This window comes from Orbicella faveolata, unplaced genomic scaffold (assembly GCF_042242905.1).
Source record: "Orbicella faveolata isolate gen_17 unplaced genomic scaffold, um_ofav_v1 contig_35, whole genome shotgun sequence".
Classification (NCBI taxonomy): Eukaryota; Metazoa; Cnidaria; class Anthozoa; order Scleractinia; family Merulinidae; genus Orbicella; species Orbicella faveolata.
In genome coordinates this window covers 16,767,501-16,791,421 of record NW_028301564.1, presented here as the reverse complement: position 1 = coordinate 16,791,421, position 23,921 = coordinate 16,767,501, and the positions used below count along the sequence as shown (strand labels likewise).

General features: G+C 40.3%; 3 protein-coding genes across 5 annotated transcripts in view; 2 read left to right on the top strand and 1 right to left on the bottom strand.

Annotated features, from left to right (window-relative positions):
- The first annotated feature begins 1,078 nt into the window (after positions 1-1,078).
- On the top strand, positions 1,079-9,103 carry LOC149103530 (uncharacterized). The gene has a single exon (XM_089273312.1). It carries the CDS (start codon positions 1,264-1,266, stop codon positions 5,476-5,478), a length of 4,215 nt encoding a protein of 1,404 aa, XP_089129438.1. The 5' UTR covers positions 1,079-1,263; the 3' UTR covers positions 5,479-9,103.
- Positions 9,104-11,085: 1,982 nt separating this feature from the next.
- On the top strand, positions 11,086-22,745 carry LOC110042061 (hatching enzyme 1.2-like). Of its 3 annotated transcripts, XM_020747413.2 has the most exons (9): positions 11,196-11,267; positions 14,793-14,861; positions 15,111-15,303; positions 17,840-17,986; positions 19,799-19,916; positions 20,369-20,544; positions 20,665-20,940; positions 21,426-21,557; positions 21,811-22,745. In XM_020747413.2, the coding sequence occupies exons 2-9, from the start codon at positions 14,832-14,834 to the stop codon at positions 21,852-21,854; spliced, it is 1,116 nt and encodes a 371-aa protein (XP_020603072.1). In that variant the 5' UTR covers positions 11,196-11,267; positions 14,793-14,831; the 3' UTR covers positions 21,855-22,745. The 3 variants fall into 3 exon arrangements, with proteins under 3 accessions (XP_089128808.1, XP_020603056.1, XP_020603072.1); XM_020747397.2 differs by lacking the exon at positions 14,793-14,861 and having other exon boundaries at positions 11,090-11,267; XM_089272682.1 differs by lacking the exon at positions 14,793-14,861 and having other exon boundaries at positions 11,086-11,267; positions 20,369-20,940.
- The window catches only part of LOC110042084 (histone-lysine N-methyltransferase SETMAR-like), a 5,145-nt gene continuing 3,364 nt past the window's right edge, over positions 22,141-23,921 (bottom strand). Inside the window, exon 3 of the mRNA XM_020747424.2 lies at positions 22,141-23,861. Within this exon, the coding sequence (XP_020603083.1) occupies positions 23,242-23,861 (620 nt within the window). The 3' untranslated portion in view covers positions 22,141-23,241. The remainder of the gene's footprint in view (positions 23,862-23,921) is intronic.

The following is a 23,921-nucleotide window of genomic DNA, read 5'->3' as shown; positions in this document are numbered from 1 at the left end:
AGTAGCGATTGACAAGAGGCAATCCGCTCTACATATCGATCGCACTACTACTGGAGGGTTAAGCTCCTTAAATCAAAGTTAAATTTCGGAAATAAATGCGAACAGTTTCGTTGAGGTCACAGTAGCATTTGTTGAAAGCCTCGGTCACGATAAGTTTGTTTTGACAACCAAAAAAAGCTGTCAGATTTCTGTCATCAGTTTACCGCGCCAAGTGCGACCTACTTGTCCCTGCGCGGACAAAAACTTGTCCACGGAGACAAATATTCAAAGAAGCCGTCGTCCTGCCTCGGAGCAGGACATTTTACGAAAAACAACCATTAAATGTTTTTCTTGTGATTAAGCTGTCATTCAATTTCAAAAATCCCTAAAATTGTTATCGCTTCTTATTTCATTCTTCAGTGCGACTTGTACTGTGTGTCACGCGTGTCTAGTCATGAATTCAGGTTTTCGATCAAATTTCTCTTTTGGGATAACGTCTCAGATAATTCTTACATTGAGCAGGAGAGGTACAGGCCGAAACACTTGTTCTGGGGTCGGCATCAGTACAATGATATACACTGAACTTCAGCAATTCTACCACCAAAATTTGCGCTTGAAGTGCTCGTGTTTGCGTGATGCAAGAAAGAAGAATGACTCTCTGTGCATCGTTAGCAGCAGCCATGTTAAGAAGATATAAATAGGAAGCCAGAAACAAAGCAATTTCACGCTGATTCATAGCAACCAGATTATTCATGGTAGCCAGATTATTAGTTTCGACCGCGGACGTGGAATCCACCGCGAGAAAATCCTGATCTTGAGGACAAAATCTCCGTGTTGCGCAAATATTAAATAACAGTGAAGAGTGCAAATAACAGTGGCATTCCCTCGTGTCGATTTTTCACTCGGGAGCAGAGTAAACAGTCTCACCAAAGAAGAATCATCTCCAATGGAGAAAATACTATTTCGTTTCAGAACAGCTTAAAACAAAGTCACCCATCAACGTGTCAGTGTGCTATCTTAAAACAGCATCGGAAATAAACCGTTTTGTGTACCCCAGAGGAAGTGTTCCTATATCCCCCCCCCCCTTGACTTCAGATGTCTAGACACTTTTCCAAGAACTCATTAGCATACAGTGTGTTACGAGTATGAGAAAATACACATCTGCTCGCTTCAACTTCAAGAGTTTATTGCAGTACTTTTACACCCCACGTTACACAGGACAGCCAACTTATCATAACACAGTGAGATTCCTATTTCACCGTAAAAGCATCAACTGTTCACACAATGATGCGTTTTCGCATATTGCTCTCAACATATATCCTTATTTCGCTTTACTTGCCATCAAAAGCGTCGGGGAACAAGAAAATTTACGTCTCTCCAGGTGGCCATGATTCACAGGGCTGTGGGAATTCGAAACAGCCGTGCAAGTCAATCGACGAAGCCTTCGCTATTGCTTTAAATGGATCTGGTGGTGCAAGTTCAACACTGATATCAGCTGCAAAAGGAAATTATACGTTGACTAAAACCTTTAATTTCACCAACGTGAACACCTTTGCTTTGGTTGGAGAGGGTTCAAGATCAGACGAGGTAAGAATAACGTGTGAGCCTAACGTAAGTCTGTCGTTTATTCTTTGCCAAAATATTGCTTTCGAAAGTTTCATGTTACATGGATGCGGTGGATGGCGAGAGAGTACGGTAGGAGTTAACAAGTCTGCTCACGCTGGACAGAGTCATCAGGGTGTAAAGTTTAGGACTGCGTTGGATTTTCGATATTGTCGAAATGCGCGATTCACGAATATCGAGATATCGTTTTCTCCAGGACTTGGTGTTAATCTATATGATGTCGGAGGTCTTGTAAACTTTACTGATTGCGTGTTGGCAGACAACAAGGCGCTTTCTGTGAACAAGAGTTCAGATGGGTCACTTCAAGGGTTTATTGAAGAAGGCTTTGTGCATTCGGGAGGCGGAATTTACATGATTCTCAACCAGTACGGTGACAACGTTGTCAATGTCACTCCAAACGAACATGATTCTTTCCTGCACAACAACACCTACATCTTCAGGAATTGCCATTTTCTCAGAAATGAGGCTTTCGGTTGGAATTTAAGTCACAAACACGATATTATTGACGATCCCGGTCCTTACCAATTTAGTCATGGTGGAGGCTTGGCGATAAATTTTCGAGGAAATGCCAGTAACTGCAACACTATAATCGAGTCTTGTGTATTCCTCGGTAATCTCGCCGTGTGGGGAGGAGGTCTTCAAGTTGAAACAAGAAATGAAGTAAAAAACAATCATTTTGCAATAGAAAATACTTCGTTTCAGGACAATACCGGTCTTCTAGCCGGAGGAGGTGTGCGGGTGGGCAATTTACTTCAACGAGGTGCAAGCGGCCCTCTGAATACATTTGCCTTTGACAACTGTTCATTTGTCAGCAACTCGGCGATCTGGGGTGGTGGGATGTCGCTGTATGGAACATCAGTATTATGCCGGATAAACTGTGCCAAGAACAAGACGCAGTTCACTTTTAATCGCTCTAATTGGTCAGGAAATGACGGGACAGTAGGAGCTGCATTGGCAACTATGCTTGCGAACCAAAATAATGTGCAAATTGGACCGGAAATGCCCTACTCAATCAGCTTCAATAACTGTTTATTTTCAAGCAACCAGGTCGTCAAGCTAGACAAAGGTATTAGTATTGGGGAAGGTGCATTATTCAGCGACCAAGTGCTGCTCATATTTCAAGGAACTGCTTCATTTAGAAACAACACCAACACGGCGCTGTCCTTAGATGGGTCAACTGTGGAGATATTTGGTAAGATGAATTTCACTAATAACAAAGGGTACAGAGGAGGAGCCGTGGCGATGCGTGGGCTCTCGAGAGTAATTTTTCAAAAAACCTCTGAGTTAATTTTTTATAACAACTCGTGTGAGAACAAAGGAGGTGCACTGTATATTGAGTCTGCCGGGTCTCCCATGGTGGATTTCAATGCAACCGGTGTTAACACACACGAATGCTTCTTCGGGTACACAGATGAAAAAGTAGACTTTAACAAGTGGAAGACATCTGTAATCTTTCAAGGCAATAGGGCGGTCGATGATGGTAAAGGAAACTCAGTATACGCCACGACCCTTAGGTACTGTCGGCGACCCGGAGAATCTCGACAGCACAACCAGGTTCTTAAGTGGAAATTCATCCAATTCAAAACCTTAGATGGGAAAGTTACCTCGCGAGATAGTGAAGTAGCAACTGATGCGATAGACATGAACTATGAACCAAACGACTGGGAGGTTGCACCGGGTGAAGTCTTCAATGCAACTGTCAAATTAATTGACGAGATAGGCAACTCCGTCGATGGAATAGTCGATGTTGATATCGAATTTCCTGAAAACTCATCGCCAGTTAAGCTCGAGACTATTTCGCCCCTGTTTCTTACTGACGGACATATATCCCATCTCAGGTTGGCTGGAAAACCTGGCAGTTTGTTTACCGTAAGTCTGCGCTATGTTGGTAGACAGGTTTTAGTGGATGTAATCCCTGACATCAAAATGCGAAGTTGTCGTGAGGGTTTTAAACCTGTTGGATCATCATGTTCTTGTATGGACTCCTTAGACGGAGTGGCACGTTGCGACTCAGACGGAAAGACTGTGTACCTTAAGCAGGGCTACTGGGCTGGAAAAGTTGACGGGAAATTCGTTACACACCGCTGCCCCGCTGACTACTGTAACTTTACCGAGACCGTCATTCCAGGAGAGTACCAGTACTTCTCTGGACATGTGTGCAAAGGTGACAGAGACCAGAACAGCGTACTTTGTGGTGCATGCAAACCAGGCTCTAGTATCTTGTTTGGCAACGAACACTGCTCCTCCAGCTGTTCTAATTGGTGGCTATTGATGATTATTGCCGATGTCGTTGCTCTTTTCGTGGTGACGCTGATCGTTTTGGTGCTGAATCCAAATCTGTCAAGCGGACATTTAAGCGCCTGTTTGTACTCTTATCAAATGATGAAGATTCTAACTCCAGAAGGATTTAACTTCGACCCCGTCATTGAGTTTCTGGCTGCTTTTTCTAACCTTCGAATTCATACAGCAGATGGCATCTGCTTTGCAAGTGGTCTAAACAATGCCGACAAGTTAGTCATAATCGCCTGTTTTGCAGTCGTGGAAATTTTAATTTTGCTATTTTTGACGACGTGTAGGAAAGTTACCCGATCTTGGGAAAAACTTGTGGAAAAAATCTATGGCAAATTGCAAGACATCCAGCGTTGTCCACGAGCCTGCAGTAACTTTTTTCAGGGATGCTTGGAGTCATTCAAACACCGCGTGCAAAATGGTTTCGCTTATGCCTACTGTACCATCGCCGTTTTGTGCTATGTTAACATTACCGACGTTTCACTACAGCTGTTGAATCCAGCTGAAGTTGGGGGACGTAAAGTGTTGTTTGCTGACGGTAATATGGAATTCTTTGTCAGTGCTCGTCATATCGGGTACGGATGTTTTGCCATCATTCTTCTGGCGATTGTCATGTATGTTCCTGTCATACTTATCTTTTACTCTGGCCCAAACCCACATATCGAAACTTTGCGAGCCGGTTTCAAACCTACACGTCACCCGTTTCTCTCTTACTACCTTGTCTGTCGAGTCGTGCTTTTATTGATTAGCACTTACGTACCAGCTTGTCCTTTGAAAAGTGCTTTGCTGCAATCTTTTTGTGTTGTTTTCTTGCTCATCATTGCGGTTGCAAGGCCTTACAGAGGAGAAGATCAAAGTGGCGATGAGCCAAATGAAGCTCAACGAGTACTTTTCCAAGCAGGAAATCACGCAGGAGAAACCCATCGAGCAACACGTGGAGGAGGCAGTGATGAATACCAAACTCAAGGAGTAACAAATCAGGGTGGTAATGGAGCGGCAGAAGCCCAACGAGAAGAAAACCAAGGTGGGAATAACGCAGCCGAACCTCGAACTGAATTAGCTAATCAAGCCGCAGGTGGAAATCGATTACAAAATCAAAGGGTGGCGGGTAAACAAACTGCCGTGCAAAACCGCTGGATCAATGAGTCAGACGTGGTCATCTTAACAGCACTGAGTGGCATTGCAATTCTCAGTTCCCCTATCAGCGGAGATTTATACCCAAGTACAAGACTTGCCCTAACGGCGTTTGTAGACATATTGGCGTATGTCCCGCTGGTGATGGCAGGTCTTCCTTACCTATACAAGTTACTGTACTTTGCAATATGTTGTAAGAAGAGAGATAATCTTGTTCCTTTACCAGGAGGTGAAGCAAACGAAGGGGAACCGCAAGTTACCGAGGAGTCGCCACTGTTAAGCGGGGCAGGACAACAAGGCGAACCAAACGAACCTTTTCGACTTTTGAACGACACACAACCTCCTGGTGCAGCAGACATACCCAACTACGAAAGCACATGTTACACGGCTCCGCAACGACAGAGTGCACGGAACGATAGATGTCACATGGGCCAGGAAAGCGTTATAGTATAAAGTACAACAAAACTTCATTAGCCAACTGATATACATGATTAACAAAAGCGTACTTTTCGCAACCCTCTTTCTTATGGTGGGATATCTGGCGGTATGATGGGTGTTCTGCGCATGCAGTTGTGACGCATTGGTCCGCTACAAGTTCGTATCAAGAGTCTCATGACTTGCAGACAATACTGGTATAAAGACATTCGACAAAAGCAGCGGCATTCCGGATAGATGCTAAGAGGTTTGTATCTTAAGGACTGACGAAACGACAGAGATTTTAACAAGGAACTCACGAACGCACGGATCCTTTGGATAAACTTTCTCCTTGAAACACTCCAGCTTAAATTGATAAACATACTTAGCTCTCATTAACCAAGCAGGAGGTCTGTATGGGAGAATCTTGTTCGAGGTCGTGAGTACAGATCGAACGCAGTGAGGTCTGTGCACACGGCCGACGTCAAGATTTTCCCATACAATTCATTTAATGTAACTGGTTTGTACTAACCTGACTAACCGATATTTTGCTCGTGAACGGCGATGAGCTGAATTTAATTCTGCCAAAGTTTGCTCGTCCTCTTTACTTTTTTTTCCATCAGGCTTTTTGGCACATCCATAAATAAATATTGTTAGATGAAAATAGTCAATGATTTTGCATTTTAGTTTGTAGCTTTTCACTGCAAAACGTTATCGGTCGAGATGGGAAAATCTAGACCGCTTTCAATATCGATTTCAGCCAATCAAATTCGTCAATTTGGTAGTTCCCAGTCCTTGTGAGACAGAACCATATAATAAGTACAGTTAAACACCGCTATCTACCTTGGCTGAAAAGCAGTTGAAGTTCCACTTAGTATACTTAATGGATCTCTGTGACTGATCCTGAGATTTTTGGTTGATATCTCTGTAATTATTTCGAATACGAAGTGTTTGGTTTTCAGTTTAAATCACGTGGGCATCACCATGTTTACTTTATGTTAATTTATGACGTCCTTACGCGGTTGGAGATCTTAATGTGAAGTCTCCAGGGTACGATTTCTTGCTGGAACTCAACATATTCAACTGGAATGTGAATCATAAACTACTGGAAGTTGCATTTTGCTGTATTTTAAAAGCGTCCAACCGCGCAATGACTACATACTTTCCCATCAAGCTTTGCAAAAATAAACAAGGCGGCGCGTCGGAAATTTGAAATCCTAACATAGGGACATAGGAGTGCGTTGGCTCAATATTAAACAGGGAAACTTTTTTCTAGCAGTTTTAAAGTTACCATTAGCGTCAAAAGAAACGGCGCTTTACTTATTTTGATGTTGCCATGGCAACTATTTGTAGCGTGAAATAAAATGCAAACAGCGGCAACAAACATAACACATGAACTACGCATGGTTTGGAACAACAATCTAAAATTTTCTTGACGTTTCGCATGCTACAGCACGCATTTTCAGAAGTGGCGGTTACAAAAAACGAAAGATTTAAAACTTAAAAATACAAAGCGAGGTACTGGTAACTAACTAAACAACAACGAAAACAAAAGGTGATAGCTAATAAAGTGACAGCTTTTCACTGCTAGCATTGTCATTAAGTGTTGGTTTTAAGTCTCGTATAAACAATGTTTCTTTTATTTTACAAAGTAAATCACATCGTCCACTAGCTAAGACCTCGAAATGGTCCCATTTGATGTTATGGCCGGTGGAGATTGCGTGATCAGCAACAGCGGAAGCGTGACCCACTTGTGTAAGGGCTTTAAAATGCTCGACCTTTCTGTCATGCAGTCGTCGCTTTGTTTTGCCGATATAGAAAGCGTCACAATCCCAGCAGCTGGCTTTGTATACGACTTTAAATTTTTGCGAGCGATTTAAACGATCTTTGGAAGATGCGTGCTGTAGCATGCGAAACGTCAAGAAAATTTTAGATTGTTCTTCCAAACCATGCGTAGTTCATGTGTTATGTTTGTTACCGCTGTTTGCATTTTATTTCTTGTTAAATTGAAACGGCCAAAGAACAAGAGTGTTTATAATTGTAGCGTCATAGAATTTTCTTTGAAAAATAGCGATACTTTATTTGTATCAGTTTTGTTGAAAAATTAGATATTTCATTATTCCATTAAACATCATATCAAATTATCAAATATTGAATAATCAGACATCATTATATGGCTAGTGTTTATAGCGGATATAACGCGCGCACTGATTGGCTAGTTCTAAGGTCGACTATTCTCCCGCTATGCCCACGGGCCGATTACGGGCCAGGAAAAACAAAGCAAAAGCCATATAATAAACAGCTTATTAACCTCAAACGTTCGGTCTTTACGGGAAATTCTGAAACCTCCACCTTGCCGTATTGACCTCACTATCGCTTGGTCAATAGGGAAAGTCTTGGTTCGAGATTTTCCCCGTAAAGACCTCTCTCTCGGTTAATAAGTAGTTACGAATGCTAGTGTTATAAAGCGTGACCAAGTAGTTTAGTTTGTTTTAAAAACTCAACTCTGGGTCAGCCTCTGATTATTCAGTTGTAGTTAGTTAGAATAAACAGAAAATCCCCCCGCCTCCCCCCCAAAAAAGACAGAATATATAGGGTTTATGAGGGTGTCAATAGGGTTAACTGTTAGGAGTTAAAAGCACCACCCCATTGAGACCCTCGTTTATCGACACAATAAACCATCGCCGATATATAGTTAGAGTAACACTCGTAAAGGTTTCAGATTACTTGCTTCCAGATCGAGATCTACAATGAATCCTTTTTCGTGTTCTTCCAACTTGTTGCGTGATTTTAGCTGAGTTGAGCCTATGGACACGTTTTCACTCGCGTGGCCAGCAGTCATGCAAATTTATTGGAGCAAAAGAAATTGCTTACGTAAGGATAGAATTCATCTCCCACAGGACTGGTTTAGGGCACCAACATGGCCGCCGTTTCATTTTTTTGGGACGCTAGTATGGATGCCGTGACGTCATGTGAAAGCACTCAATGCAATCGAGCGAGTGATCTTATTAATTAATCGCATTGTAATCTATTAGCTAAGAGTATTACCTCGGGTAACAAGGATACATCATTCCATGGCTACACAAACTTAAGTCGCGACGAGACCTTATTTTGTTATTAAGGTTGATCTTAGAGTGGAGACAAAACTTAGCCTAGATAAATGCTGTTTTATCAGTTTTGTATAACGTAAATAGCTGCATGATGTGCTTAAAATGACATTTATGACAAAATAATAAGTTCTTAAAGGATCTCAGTCACTCTATTTTGAGGTATTTTGGCCACCTACAAAGTTACCTTGAAATTGAAGGAAAGCTGAAAATAATAGTTTACTAACATAGAAAAACGCCAAAGAGATACTAATAAACCATCAAGGAACAAGGGAGGCTAAGGATGGAGAAGATTGACACGAATTACGAACGACGAACTCGAAAAAATTTAGGCTAATTTTTTCAAGACTCACAAGCGGTGACGTAGGTCCTTTAAGTATAACTAACAAAGTGATACCTTATAAAATATTCTGGCATCATATTTGCAATTGTATTTTTAATGTTATAAGCTGCTAAAATTTACGTAGTGCCAAGCAAGTTTCATTTGTGTTTCAATTTTTAAGGGTTTTTTTTGTGTGAGTAGGACTGTCGAAATAAAACTGCCTCAGTCTAAATAACTCTTTGAGCCGGGTTTTTTTTAATGCGATGTATTTTTTATTTTTGGTTAACTCCACGAGCGGAAAAGATGAACAAGTCCCGCGCTGTGGTTGGTTACATTAGTGGGCATGATGGGGCCATCTGACCCCGGCACTAGGGATTACCCGCTGTGTCCCGCAAGAAAATGGTGTTCCTTGTGCCGTGTAATAAATCCTTTATTGACCAAGCATGTTCGGTCAAAATGACTGGATAATGACCTCAGTCTTTTATTTTGTGGTTAAGGACCACAACTACGCCCGAAACCTCGGACTGAAAAACCTTGGCGCCAATATTCAGCCATCTTGACCTCACGTTATTTGTGAATCAACCAACAGTAATCCTCAGCAGACAATATCCACGAGATGGATTTCATACTATTACGCAAAATTAGCTCCGAAAGCCGGTCTGTCGAAGTGAAAACATGAGTAAAGTGCACACTTCTCTACTAGAAAATTGGCTCGTCTGAAAACTGAGCCAAGAGTCAAATTTGTATGTCAAATTCCGGGATGTTCACTTCCTTTTCATGCTTGGTTTCAGAGTAGATAATAATAAATTCTTACTCGTTACTTGACATAACTACGCAAACCATTTGCTTTGGGTTTTTAGCGCGGCTAAATGATCTAGAGCTCAGAATATTTTCATCTTTTACTTCTAGCCCAGAGTGAAGGCAAACGTTGAGAAATTTCGTTCACGCATCTGCCGGCCATCTTGGATTCGCGAAACGTATTGTACTCGCCCGATCAAAATGCGCGGCTGAACTAAATTACTCTTACACTACTGCCTAACTACAATACTGAAAGCACGACATAGCTATACGGAACATTCACCAAAAATAACAAGAAAGCAGTTGAATGATTTGCGAATATTAACATGTTTTTCCTCTCGGTAATCACACCCCATTTGTATCGTAATGTGAAATCAAACATGGGGACTGTTCGATGCCGGGGGGGGGGGGGGGGCTCCCATATAAAAAGGACGGAGGATGCTCGTCGGAAATTTTGAAAATAACCCGTAAGAGGCACCAAGATTCTGCTTTGTGGGCGTGGCTTGAAATTTTTTTCACCCCTAAAAGGTACCAATTCTCAAACAAAACATTATCTCCTGTCACATTTTTTCTTTCGTCTCGATACCCTAAAAGGGTCCGCAAAAGCGCCTGCTGTGGACCTTTTGTAGCTGAACACCCTAAGAGGTACCAATACCGCATTTTTACCCCTAAGAGGTACGACGAGCCCCCCAGCGTCCCTTTTACACGGGAGTCCCCGCGGAGTTCGTCAATAACATTTTAGGTGTATCTGATTGTCAATTTAATTGTGCTGCCGTACAGCCCAAGCTAGCCCATGCATTACACAGGAAAACGTGTAATACGTTTCCTCTTCTGTCTTTTAGTTTCTTTTTATTATCCCTTTATTTCCTCTTTAAGAGCCAGTAAAGCCTGTAAAGCCTTAACAACTCTTAAATCGGACCTTGATGAACAAGCTAAAGAAGTAGCGGTAATCGGTTTTTAAACTAAGCTATGCCCTTCGTCATGAGACTGGCGATCGTGACACATTAAATCTTATCGGAATGAGTTAGACGCTTGTAAACGCCTAAAATGCGCATAAAAGCGCGTTTGAAAGTCAAAAGGTTAACAACCCATCATCATGTTCATAAAAGGCAATGAATATCGCGGGATAAACACACAGAGCGGAAGACTTGCCCACTTTATGTGCTACGTCTGTCTCAGCGTCCGACTGTTTCCCGCCAAAAGTTGGACATTTAATCACGAGACAACGAAAGTAGTTGTGCATTTTATGTTTTTCAACGAAACATTTTAAAAAACAAAGGAAGAGCAGGTTACTCATGGGATGTTTTACGTCAGTTTTTAGGTCAAAGTTCGCGTTTTATGAATGACGTTCATATGCGTAAGGCCCAACAAGAAGATTTGGTTTCCTGCTCAAAGAGGTCAATTCTGAAGTGATATTCAATACTTTCCTAAACGTCTGGGATCGCATGTTGCTTGCTATAATTACAAGCTTTCCCGGCGGCGTTTATAAACATCGTCAGCTAGATGCTAACACCGAGGAAATAAGAAGATCACAGCAACAATACATCCTGCTAATTAAAACCACACCGTGCAGTCACAAGTCAATATTTTACAACTTTGAGGTAAGCACAGTTTTCTTCAGCTGTTTGTATTTTATTTATGCTGGCACATTTTAGTGATTTTACCAATCATGTCTGCTCAACAAAACGTGTTGAAACTAAAATTTTGACATGTTTTAGATCGCTTCATCGAAAGGTCTCAAAAAGCACACTAACTTTGTTCAATAATTAACCTTCATCCTTACTTCACTGCTTTTGACTCAAAAGTTTGACAATCTGTTCGGCAGAACTAGTCTCGTTTTTTCGCGACATTACGCCGATTTCATTGGCCAGAAGCTTTTATGAGAAGCAAGTGTCGTTTTAAAATGAAAATTTTAAAAAGGCAATAACATTTCCAAGGAAGGTTAGTTGGAAATGTATATGAAAGCCGCTTTACGCAAACCTCGTCAAAGAGTTTGGTTGACCGCGTATAAATGTGCAGTCAATGTTGTTTGAGAAAACGTACAGGAGCATGAGAAGGCGGATTTCATCATTGTTGACAGAAATCAAAACAGAGATCCCAGCTATGCTAATCGACACGAAGGTTTTACATGGACAGTGACTGCTGTATAAAACATGCCGATAGTGCGAACTAGTACGCAAAAAACGAAGGCTTCTCGGCAGATGCCAGCATGTGTGGAAATATAGTTATGCCTAGAGATGACGCGAACTTCTTTCAAGGGCTGAAGTATTTTAATGTTAAACACTCTAACATCTGTGAACGTTAACTACTAAAATAAACTAAAATTTGTAGGATTGCTGTCGTCAAATCCATTCGTGGGACAGGTGTAGCACAAATTCCAAGTCTGATGGTGTTGTCAAAACTTCTTTGATAAGCGATTGCATACCTGTGAATGAAGTCAAAAGAACAACTCATTGTCCTGGATGTATAGGAAGAATTTCGGAATTTTGATAAGGCATAATTCCTAATTGTCAACGCAAAGTAGATTATCTTGTTGAACCCTCAATCATTTGGACTAATCAGCTCATTTGGTCCAAACCTTTATACCATATCACAAGCACAAACGCAATCTTTCCGTAAGAGGATAAAACGCTTAGCTTGTATTTCCTCGGCCGCTTCTAGAGACACGTTACAGAGCGTAACCGATGAAGACCATGCGGCAATCGAGCTTTTATACAATGCCATTTTCTGTTTACGTGACTGCGACCACATCTCACTACCTCTAAGTGTTCTGAAAGACAGATTTCCGACAAATTCAAGAGATGAAAAACAACAGTTGCCATGCACCCATCTCTCATTAAATAATTTTCAGTCGATTTTTTTAGAAATCTGGCGTTTATAAATGTCGCGGATGGGGAAAATTTGTAGAGAGTATATCCTTTCAGTAATGGCGCCATCCTGTGCCGCGATTCAGTATTTTGTTGTTAAGGGTTTGTTTTAAAAGAGTTGAATGAGCTTTATGTAAACAGAACCTCCCAAAATCACAGATCGGTTTAAGAAACCACAGGAAGGAAGCATTGCAGACTTCGAATACTTCCGACGAGTTTGATGTCTAGCGTTACTCACGTTATGACCGACATACTATACACCGACGGTCTAGATACCTAACTTATTGACTACAGTTCAATATCACTTTGTTACGATCAAATATGACGAGGTTGTATTACAATAAATCACACCGAAAATCATTCTAATTCCTCTTCAACTGTACTACACTGTCATGTGATGACCGTCAACGTCATTGATTCAAATTGATTTATGCTGCACCTGAAGATCTCAACTGCTTTTTTGTTAATTCATCCTTGGGTATCGGACCTAAGAGGTTTTTAAATAATTTTAAATTGGCCTTTTCCACTCACAACGTTTTTTTGAGCAAAAATTTCTATAAAAGAGAGAGTATTCTGCCTTTCATTTTGGGTGATCGGAAATTGTCGTATTTCCGCAAAGCTCATGGAAGATTTCTGATCTTTTTAACCAGTACTTACAGAATAAATAAGTAAATATGCCGGGTTATTAAGTCAAGAAGCTCAAGTAGAGGATACACGTGTTAAAGGAACTACGTCTTGGTTTGTGTATCCTGAAAAGCTTAGCGTAAAATTTTCAGGGTCTTCGCTTGTAATCCGTGTCAATCTTCTCCGTGCTTAACTTTCCTTGTTCGTTTATGGTTTATTATTATCTCTTTGGTGTTTTTGCATCTTCGCAAACTACTATTTTCAAGTTTCCTTCAGTTAAAAGGTATTTTTGGACGCGGCCAAAATATCGCGACTGCGTTAAATTCTCTTCCTGGGAATTAGCGGTGTTTTTCCTTGAAGTATATGCTTTATTGCCAGCATAAATAAATTGATACACGAACTGCTTTGCATTCCAAAGAGAACAGCTTGGCGCAGCAACCAATTAACCTTTCTTACGGTTAAGTTGGGATACATGTGAAAATATTTCAGTCATTTTTGTGTTATCAGTTGTTATTTCTCCTCTGATATGATTTGACAGCTTAATATTATTACTACCAGCTGGCCACTTATCAATATATTGGCAATATCGGTTAGATTGTCGCTGAGCCATCTATAGCTGATACTAGATAACAATTTTTTATACATTTTTTAGTGGTCAGTTACAATTTTGGCAGCAAAGTATCGTATGGCTAACTTTTCTGCGCCGACAAAAGAAAAAACTAAGAAGAAAACGAGGTAGAATTTTTTTGAACGGCTTGACAAAATTTCGTTGTATTGATGAATAATGCGGGATAACCACGACAATTGAAGCTTGCTAAATAAACGTTTGACATGAAATTAGGAAATGCCCCGTCCACACTACTCCAGAGGAATTTGAAAACGGAGGTTCCACTCTGAAAGCGTATCAAATGTTTTCGTCGGAGGAATTTAAAAACGAAACAATCACCCGTCATTTTGGATTTGTGTTCGAGGAAAATTCGTGATTATCGCGACGTCATCGTTTTCGAAAAGCTCGGTTTTCAAAACGTTCTCCGTACACATTAAAACGAAACGTGTCGTTTTCAAATTCCTCCGGTTTGAAAAGATTTTTCCAAAAGCTCCGTTTTCGTGACGGATTAGTGTGGACGATGCCTTGAGCTGGCGGAAAGAAAACTGAAAACTTTTCTCGGTAAGCCATGATCCGTGGCATTGCACTTATGTCAGTATTCTTGATTTGTTTCTAGGTACACATAAGTAATGAAAATAATGATAAAACAATGATACACGGTACAATGGCCATTCCTTCCTGAAACAATAAAATTGCAGCTGGTTGTGTTTTCAATCTGCAAATTGAATGAGTCGTTTTAAGTTCGGAATAATACAATAAGTTGAATAAAAGAGTAATCGCGCGTATAATCAGAATTTGTTATGTCACTTCGGCTTTATAACCTTGTTTGTCAAATCAAAGTCCTAGAGATTTATTTGCTTCATGCACACTTCCTCGTACAATCTCGTAGAGTTGTGAGCAAGCAGTTCCTCAGCAGCGGCATGTTTAACCTTCTATTAATCTTCTAAACACCGCATTCAACACTCAACACTTGACTTTATAATTATTACGAACAAACAGTAATTAATGCTCATTCATGTATTCTCTAGAAACGCCTATATAACGGGGCATATCACTGATGATCACTGATGTGTCGTTTAGCTCAAGGCAAGATAACTGTAAGTTAATTCCTGACAACAAATTTATCGACTCATGGGTAGATAAGGGTTTCAGTCGTGCCATACGATGTTTGGAAGACTTCTCATGAGAGCCTTTGTTGTCCAACTAACCAATGTAAGTACGTAATATCACTTACGGCACGTGACGTGAAAACAAGGGCTTTAGACAGGGCGGTTATGCAAATCAATCTCAATGAATTGACCACTATAAATATCGGATCAATGCTTTGTTTGCATTATTTTTTTCAGCCGGCTCGCTACAACTGCCTTAACTCAAGTAGAACGCGCGCCCGCCAGAAAGGAATCGCCCAGACGGATTGCCTTAGCGAGATGAACACTCTTCTCTCTTCTGTTTTGACTTCACTAGTGATTGCTATATTCTTAGCATTCCCGTCCAACGTCGCTGGGGCCCCCAGGCAACGAACTGTCAATGACCACGACGGTAAGGAAATGTCATTGCTTGTTATATTTTAGCGATCAGTGTAAAGCTTTCTGTACTATGCTCATATTCAGTTTATGTTCTTTAACCCCATATCCCTCTATCGCTCGCCCTGTGTTCCCATAAAAGAGTGGGGCACATTACAAAGGGCTGTTACATCATAATAGTACCAGAAAGCTAGTTTCATGTTCTCAAAAGTGCTCTTAAGTTCCCTCTACGATCTATCCTAGTTGTGAAACACACGTAACGAAAAACCTCAGTCATTACATGAAAAGGTTGTACAGCGAACAGGACTTCGCGGACATATTTCGCTGAAGAGTCAAAATGCAGCCGTGAATCTCGTTGATATTTTTGATAGTTTTGTTATTTACTTTCATTCTGCTACACTTATTATAATTGGATCCAACATTCGATGGCCTCATCACGCAACCTAGCCATTCAAGTTGTTTGGGGCATGTTTTTGCCGTGTCGAATTTAATTCAGTCCAATTTGTTCGAAGCACAATTTTATGATTCAATCTTAATCGGCTAAAATTTTAATCTGTCGCAATAGTGGGGCACTTAATTAATTTATTTTCTGTTGACACAGCTGCATGTCGCATGTGAGCAAATAAAACACAATTAATACACGGTGCACTTAGATTAAGCACTATAAATGCATTGACATTTAAACAGAGCACCGAAAAAATTGAAGGCGGGATTAGATCTTCTTGCATGCTGTTGCCCGACGTTGTAAAAGTTCAGAAGCATCTGTTTGAGCCTCTAAATAGTTCTGGGGTACTTTAAGCTGACTTTACGTCAAAAGAACAGAAATGGAACGTTTGAAAGTTAAGATAGCTGTCAAGTTTCGACGGAAACATTAGTAAGATAAAGGAGTTTTAGTCTGATGTAGATATAAAGACAAAAGTGTCAAAATACATGAAGTCGGGCATGAAAGTTCATCAAATGAGTAGCTATCAAGACCGGATCTTAGCTCTCTCAGTTTACCGAAAAAGAAGAAAAAGAAATCGTTCACCACGGTAAAGGAAGGAGGTGACCTCAATTTAAGGAGTTCCCTTCCGAAGATGTTTTTCATACAATATTGGCGCGCGGAAAACAATACTACACTGACAACCACAGCAAGTGTAGCCTTCGTAGAAGTTGTGTTATGTCTGAAGCTAGTTCGAGCATAACTAATTATCCCTTGGTTTTGATTTCTTTATGTTTGCGTGTCAGCGTATTAATTTAAGAGAACGTGTCAACTATTTTAAGCATGGTATCTGGAATTTCAAAACACGAAAATAATACGATACTTCGCAAAGCCTCTGCAAACTCGAACTTCTTCAGAAAGGTTGTAAGTTTTCATACTCGATAAATGAGACTTAGTTAGAAGCTTTTAGAAAGAATTTATCTTCTCTGACGACGTCAGGCGAATGAAAATAGCTGCTGTTGCACAATTTTGACGGCGATTCAGGCAGACGAAAGATAAGGTCTGTCGGCCTGTCGGTTATTAGTAGCTGCGAACAATTTGAACGATGAAGCTCAACCATGGGCGATCCAGACCTAAGGTCAGATTTATTGAATGTTTTTCCTCTGAGTCGCAATTTCTTTAATTTGCCGTATGATTATTGACCTTGTTATATGGACACATCTTTCTACACTTGCAATCTCAATCCTAGAACTTATCTACAATGCGTGCCTTAAAATATCGTCTATAAGTCTGACCTGGCGGGTTCAGATATGGCCACAAGCTCCTTTCATCGCGACAGTTTCGAACTGATTTGAAGCCGTACCCTTTGTTGTGGGGGATAAACTTGCTGAATTATCGGAAAATGGACACCTGGACAAATCTATTACATTAAATGTATAGTACACGTCTATCGAAGTATAAAGACTAAAATGAAGACCTCTTCGAGACATCAGCGTAATGCGTGATTCTGTATTTGAATTGGTCAGTACAGTAAGCTGAACTGAGCCACTATGGTCAATATTTACACAGATATCAACGCGGATTTTCGGAGATGGAAGAGCTTTCAATGGGATTAACATTTCTGTAACAGTATTTTGAGTGGGGAAAAGTGTTTTAATCGCGTTCTGATCATGGCACGCAAGCGGGTTCTAGAGGGCTGGGAATAAGGAGCAAACTACAAGCAAATTACTGTGATTCACCGCATGGGCGTTTTCCCGCGCGGGTTGCATGTTTTTCCCGCGCTTTACACAGTTTGCATGTTTCCCGCGCCCGACACGAATTGAGTGCTTTTGCTTCGAATTATGATTGGTTAATTGTATTACTTGTTTTTGTTGTTCCTGATTGGCCAGAAAAGAAAAGGCTGAATTTGCTCATCCCAAAAACCAACACAAGCCCCTAGTTTTAGATGTCTTGGGAAACATAATAATTGGACACGAAGTTCTTAGTAAGAACGATTGAGGCTATACTATGTCAAAATGAGGGAAACCGACACAAGCAAACAAGATTTACAAGGGGACGAAATCATCAGCGTTTAGGCAGATTATCTTTTCACACCATAATTTCCGTTTTTTTTACTTTTTCTACCTCACAGAAGTAATTGAAGGTGACATACTGGTGACAGAACCTCTTAGAAATGTCCTGAAGGCGGGCAATTCAAGAGCCAAGCGTGATATTGTTAGCGACATGGTTAAGAGGTGGCCGGATGGAGTGGTGCCTTACAAGCTAGACTCTAGCCTCAGTAAGTGCTTATTTCGTATATGGTATCTTGTATAAGAAACCATTATAACCGGTGCCACTGGCGACAAAGTAAAGACTAGGGAGTTTAAGGAAACCACGACGGCAACGGCAACGGCAACTTCGAACGTCGCTAAATAAAAGATTTAATGATCAGTAAAATGTCTGTGCGTGTGTTATAATTCTTGGTAGATATCTTTGTCGTCGTCTGCAAAACAACGACGTGACCTAGTTTCGTGATAGTTTAGACAGTGATAAACAAAGTACATGACTCGAGAGTACCGCGAGATTAGTAGGTAAAATATTAAGTCTTTTTTTTACCGACGTTGTCCTCGGCGTCGCCGTCGTGGTTACGTTAACTCCCTAATCTTGTGTAGGCCGCACAGCAATTCCATCGCCAGCTATCGCCTTGCTCAGTCGTAGTGGGCCTATTCTATCTGGCGTCATTCCGGTTTAACTGAACAAACCGTTCGCTTGAAGAACGATTGTTCGTGCTCTTTCTAGCAGATTTATACGAGGCACTGTGACATTTTGATATACTGAGCAAGGGAATAGGTATCTTAGCCAATAGTCTTTAGAACCTCTACAAAACAGGTAAACTATATCTGTTTTTAAACAGATATAGTTTACCTGTTTTGTCATGAGAGGCCTATAGAATTTCTTTGAATTGAAGTTGATCTCTTGTGAAACAACATCCGGAACATGCAAACCTTAATTGTGCGCGGCAGTCCGCCGCAACTTCTAGTATTAAACGTGTGCGTGATAGAGATATCGAGAAACACCGGTTAGACATCATTCCTGGGTGGCCATTAACTCTCAAACAACGCCTGCGTTTCCTGACCTTGCGTGTTTCAGGTCCGGTCGTCATTATACGCAAGCACATGTACTGAATTTAATTGAATTTCTAATAAATTCACGCGCTGTTAGTTAGGAGTGTTTGGTAACAGAAGACTTTCTCATGTCACGTGTTCAAGCGCGACCGTCCGATTCAGAAACGTTTCTAGTTCTCTAACACAATATCGTAGAGTTAATTTGCAGAAGTGGCTCGTTTAGGTGTAGATTTTAAGTAGTAAGTGGTTTCACAATTTGCCCCGCTGTTGTCACGAGACAAACGGGAGAGCGTTGTACGTGCTTTCCAGACTGGAAGCCACAAGTGTCTTACGTAATGTCCTTCTCTTTTAAATTTATTCTCGATGTATCTACTTTTAAACGAGCCCGCAGGCTATTCTAGCTTCGGGCAAACGTGAAGTATTAACCTCGAAGGCAGCAAAAAAGATGGAGCACAAGCGCTCGTTCTTTACCTTACATCGCCGAGGGAGACGAAAAAAAAGCAGTACGCACACACAACTGATACAACAAAGCAACACCAAACGCAACCAACGCCATTTTTCTGCGCGATTTTTTTCAAGATCCTAGAGAAAAGTGAAAGACTGTTAAGTCGAAAATGTTTGTTTTTTAGTCGTATCTACTCTCGATCGGGGTGGACCGAACTAAAGCAGTTCTGAAAGATCTTTCTATATCAGCATAAAATTTACGTTGCTCTGTTTCGATATTTGGTCATGAGTGGGCCCGCTGAACCTTGACAAGTGCGCAGCAGCGGGCAGGGGATTTAATGGAGAAATTTATGTGATACGGATTAATCAATGTTATTTATAAGTCTCCCCGCTCAAACTTGTAAATTACAAAACACATTGTGCCTCTGACACTTTCCTTTCCCATTCACCCCAGCTACGTTTAAATTTAGTCTGAACATTTTGAATCATCAGACTAAGCTACTTTTGTTTAGTTAACTTACGAGTCTTTTCTCGTTGTACAGATAAAGAGGCCTTCAAAGCCATTAGGAAAGCCATACGCGAGTTTCACAAAAGAACTTGCGTCAAATTCGTTCCTCACACCGACGAACACGACTTCGTGGAATTCCAAGGAAATTATGGGTAAGAAATCATTACTTGTTTTTCACTTTGTTGTAATTAAACCTAATCGTACCTTTTTGTTACGCTTCGGCGGCATATCAGGCGAGTTTGGTCGTGCCATGGTTTGTATTTTGACGAGACGTGGTCAAGCCAAAATACCCATGGCGAGACCAAACGAACCTGATACGCCGCCTAAGCGTAACAAAAAGGTACGATTAGGTTATTACTTTACTGCACCCAAATTCGGCCAGGTGAGCACGATATCGTAGCCATATCAGGTCGTGACCTGATATCGGAGGATATCAGAACCGTAGACACGGCTTCTGATTGGCTAATTGCAAATTTAAGTACGGTAATTATTGTTATCGAATGATTTGTATTGTTTAATTTGCTTTGTTTTAACCAGACCAAGTATTTTCTTTTCTGAGTGTTGCTCATACACAACTCGTTCCTTTTTTCTCCCCTTGTCTTAGTTGTTTCTCGGCAATTGGCCGTCAGGGAGGAAAGCAAAGAATCTCTGTTGGAGAAGGATGTGAATACAAAGGAACTGTTATGCACGAGATGATGCACGCTCTGGGATTCTTTCACGAACAGTCTCGCACTGATAGAGACAATTATATTATGGTATTATGGTGGAATATTGAGCCAGGTAATTATCATAAATTAATGTTTCATTGCCATAACTTGATTGACATACATTATCTTAAAGTACCTGATTTTGGCTTTTGTTTCTCTAAAACTATTCTCCATGTTTATTCCACTTCAAAAGGATTTGAACAGAACTTTGACAGTTACGGTCCAGACCGTGTGGACAGCGCCGAGGAACCGTACGACTTTGACAGCCTCATGCACTACGACAACCAAGCCTTCAGCAAAAACGGCGACAACACACTGCAGTCGATATCAGATCCTAACAGACCCCTGGGTAACATGGACGACTTAAGCGTCATCGACATCAAGCAGTTATTAAAGTATTATCCCTGTAAACCTTGGGATAAGAAGCCTCCGATTAACGGTGACACCAAGAAAGACAAATCTGAAGAACGTAAGTGGTTAAATAGTTGTCAGCGATCTTTTCAACTTAAAGGGACTACGTTACGGTTTGCGATTCTTGAAAAGTTTAGCCTAAATTTTTCAACTTCGTCATTTGTAATCCGTGTCAATCTTCTCCATCCTTAACCATCCTTGTTTCTTTATGGTTTATTGTTATCTATATAGTGTTTTTCTATCTTAGTAAACTATTATTTTTCAGGTTTCCTTCAATTTAACGGTAATTTTGTACTCAGCCGAAATAACTCAAAATTCTGTGACTGAGAGCTCCATTAACTCCCAAATAGAAATTGTGTCAAAACTTCTCTGCTTCATAAGAGTTCACATTGTTGTCGTTGACGTACGTCAACAACAACGACGACAGCCAACGAAACTGAGTCAGGGAGAGGCTGGTTCTAGATCTCGCAGGATCCTAAACTTGTGGTAGTCATTGACCATTGACGTTCGTCAATTTAAAATTCAGTTATTTCCTTTTATCAGGTAAATGCCAAGACGTTTTCAAAAGAAATTGCAAATATTTCGCATCTCACAATGGATACTGTACCCACTGGATGTCATTTATGAAGAAGTATTGTCCATACTCGTGTGGCTTTTGTAAGACGGCGGCGCCAGGTCAGTTTTAGTTCAAGAATTTATGCATGCTGGCATAAGGTGAATGTAGCAAAACATGTTAAAACAGTGTGAATCGCAAAGCGAAGTATTTAGAGGGAACAGAAGAAGGGGGAATAGCTTTTTTTTCACTTCTTACAGTCATTCGACATTATATGAATGACCAAGTAACTCGCTAACGTTTACAAGCTGCTTAAATAGAGTTAATAGGAAATTATCGTCCTGAATATTCAATGTGGACTTTTGTCATTTACAGATAAACGCCTGAATATATGGAAAGGAGAAACCCACACCAAATAACACACGTGCTCCGTTATAAACATATTTAGGGAGTTCAGGGCGATCTTTGCAGTCACGTGATGTTACAGCACAACTAGCAACCTCACCCTGACCACTGTTATCGCCGGCTGCTGACTCATCTCTTTGCAGCAAGAAAATCTCTGCATCACCATGCATTGCAAAGTACATGAAAAATTTCTCTTAAAATCATCTAATAGCTTCATTTGGAAAGGAGTCCTATAGTGAACCCTGTAACCAAAAGTTCTTTTATACGTATGGAAAGTACAAAGAAATATATACATATTAGTTAGAGTTTTAACATAATTCTCTTTTAATAATAACTCCATTCATTTTTTTACGATTTATGAACACTGATTGAAAATATGTAGCAAATGAAATACCAAACGTTAACGTTCATAACTTTAACTTTGTACCTGAAAACACAAAATATTTTGCTAGTTATTCGCCAGTTGAGCATGCATATAAAATAACAATAGCCATTCACTTATATGGGAAATATCGTATGATATTAACTTCGGTTTCTAGTTATAACAACATTGCATTCATGTACCATATTGTCTGTGGGGAAGTGCACTGTAAAAACTTCTAGGTTTGTAACTAAGGTAAAATGAAAACGATGCTGCCATAATGTTCATGTACAGTTGTATATGCCTCCCCTTGTATTTGACATAATTATGTATTATACTAGATTAATTTATTGTTCAATATTTGAAGAACATCCATCTCTTATACACTGTATTTATGTCCAGTTGAAAGTATCAATTTATTTTCAATGGACTTGGATCGATATATTTAACTTTATTTTCTGGAGTTTAAGTTATATTACATACAACAAAAGGCTGTATGAGTTAAGGACTCATATTTTACCGAATAAAGTCAAAGACAAATTTAGTTACAGTATTTACAGTTATTGATTAATACATAACACAAGAGAGTGCATCAATCTATACTATGAGCAATTATAAGGTGGAATAATTCTTTACATAGCATTATCATCATCATCATCGTCCTCGTCCTTGTCATCATCATCGCATTGTCATTGACATCATCATCATCATCATCATCATCATCGTAAATTATATCCAATATTAGCTCCTGTCTGCATTTTATACCTGGGATTTTAGGTTAGCAGGCTGGAATATCAAATCTTATTGATCTGTTCATCTCTAGTACACTGTACACTGTACATCCATGGGCATATGAGTAATTTGTCCTTTCCCAATACATGTCTTGATCTTGCTCAAACTTTCTTCCGTACCCTGGCTATTTATGTTTGTTAAATCACATCAGTGATAAATATTTGACCACCATGTCTTTGGAGAAAGAGAGGGCTGAAAGCTTCTGAGCCTTTGCCAGCCAGTGCATGCCATGATTTGGCCTGGACAACTTAAGCCGAATATAATGATGATTCAAAGGGTAGAACACCTCTACAACCCTGTGATCCACAACAGCAACTCTTTGGTTCCTTCCCAAAGTCTCTTAAGAACTCCAATCCTTTTACATGTTCCCTATTTGTTTCAGCTGCAGGCCAGACATCAAATTCCCCTGAATAGTCAAATGATAACTCTTCCCCAATGTCAATGTTTCTGGCTGCAAAGAGGGCTAGTCTGGGAACAATGGAATCCACTCTCACTGGCACCATTATGAGATTAGGGCTGCAAGAGTGATTCACAAACCTTGATGCATTACCATGGAAATGAGCATCTACGTGAGTTCTTAACACCTGGGCTTTGGAACTATGTTCTCTGAGAACTATAAGATAGTTCCCAGTCTCGTGAGTCAATTCCTGTGCACGCTTTTTAGCTTCTTGAATTGAAATCAGTTCACCAGCATATTCACACACAAAAGTAAATTTCTTAATGCTTTCAAGAGTTCTCAACCCCCATCCTTTATGCTCTGTTCTGAATACCTGAAGATAAAGTTGCTGTCCCTTCTGAACCACTCTGTTTGGACATGATCCTGAACAAGCACAGCGACTGTTACATTCAAACACTGGTTGGCAGTAATCTACATTGTACAAATGCGAAGACTGATTTATGATTCATAAACACAGAGCAGATCAGGAAA

What these genes read in the sequence shown, in the direction of transcription:
- LOC149103530 (XM_089273312.1), top strand. Translation starts at nt 1,264, where the DNA reads ATGATGCGTTTTCGCATATTGCTCTCAACATATATCCTTATTTCGCTT.
- LOC110042061 (XM_089272682.1), top strand. Translation starts at nt 11,112, where the DNA reads ATGTTGCTTGCTATAATTACAAGCTTTCCCGGCGGCGTTTATAAACAT. An exon ending in GAAAGACAAATCTGAAGAAC is followed by an intron (nt 20,941 to 21,425) that starts GTAAGTGGTTAA and finishes TCCTTTTATCAG; the next exon opens with GTAAATGCCAAGACGTTTTC. An exon ending in TTGTAAGACGGCGGCGCCAG is followed by an intron (nt 21,558 to 21,810) that starts GTCAGTTTTAGT and finishes TGTCATTTACAG; the next exon opens with ATAAACGCCTGAATATATGG.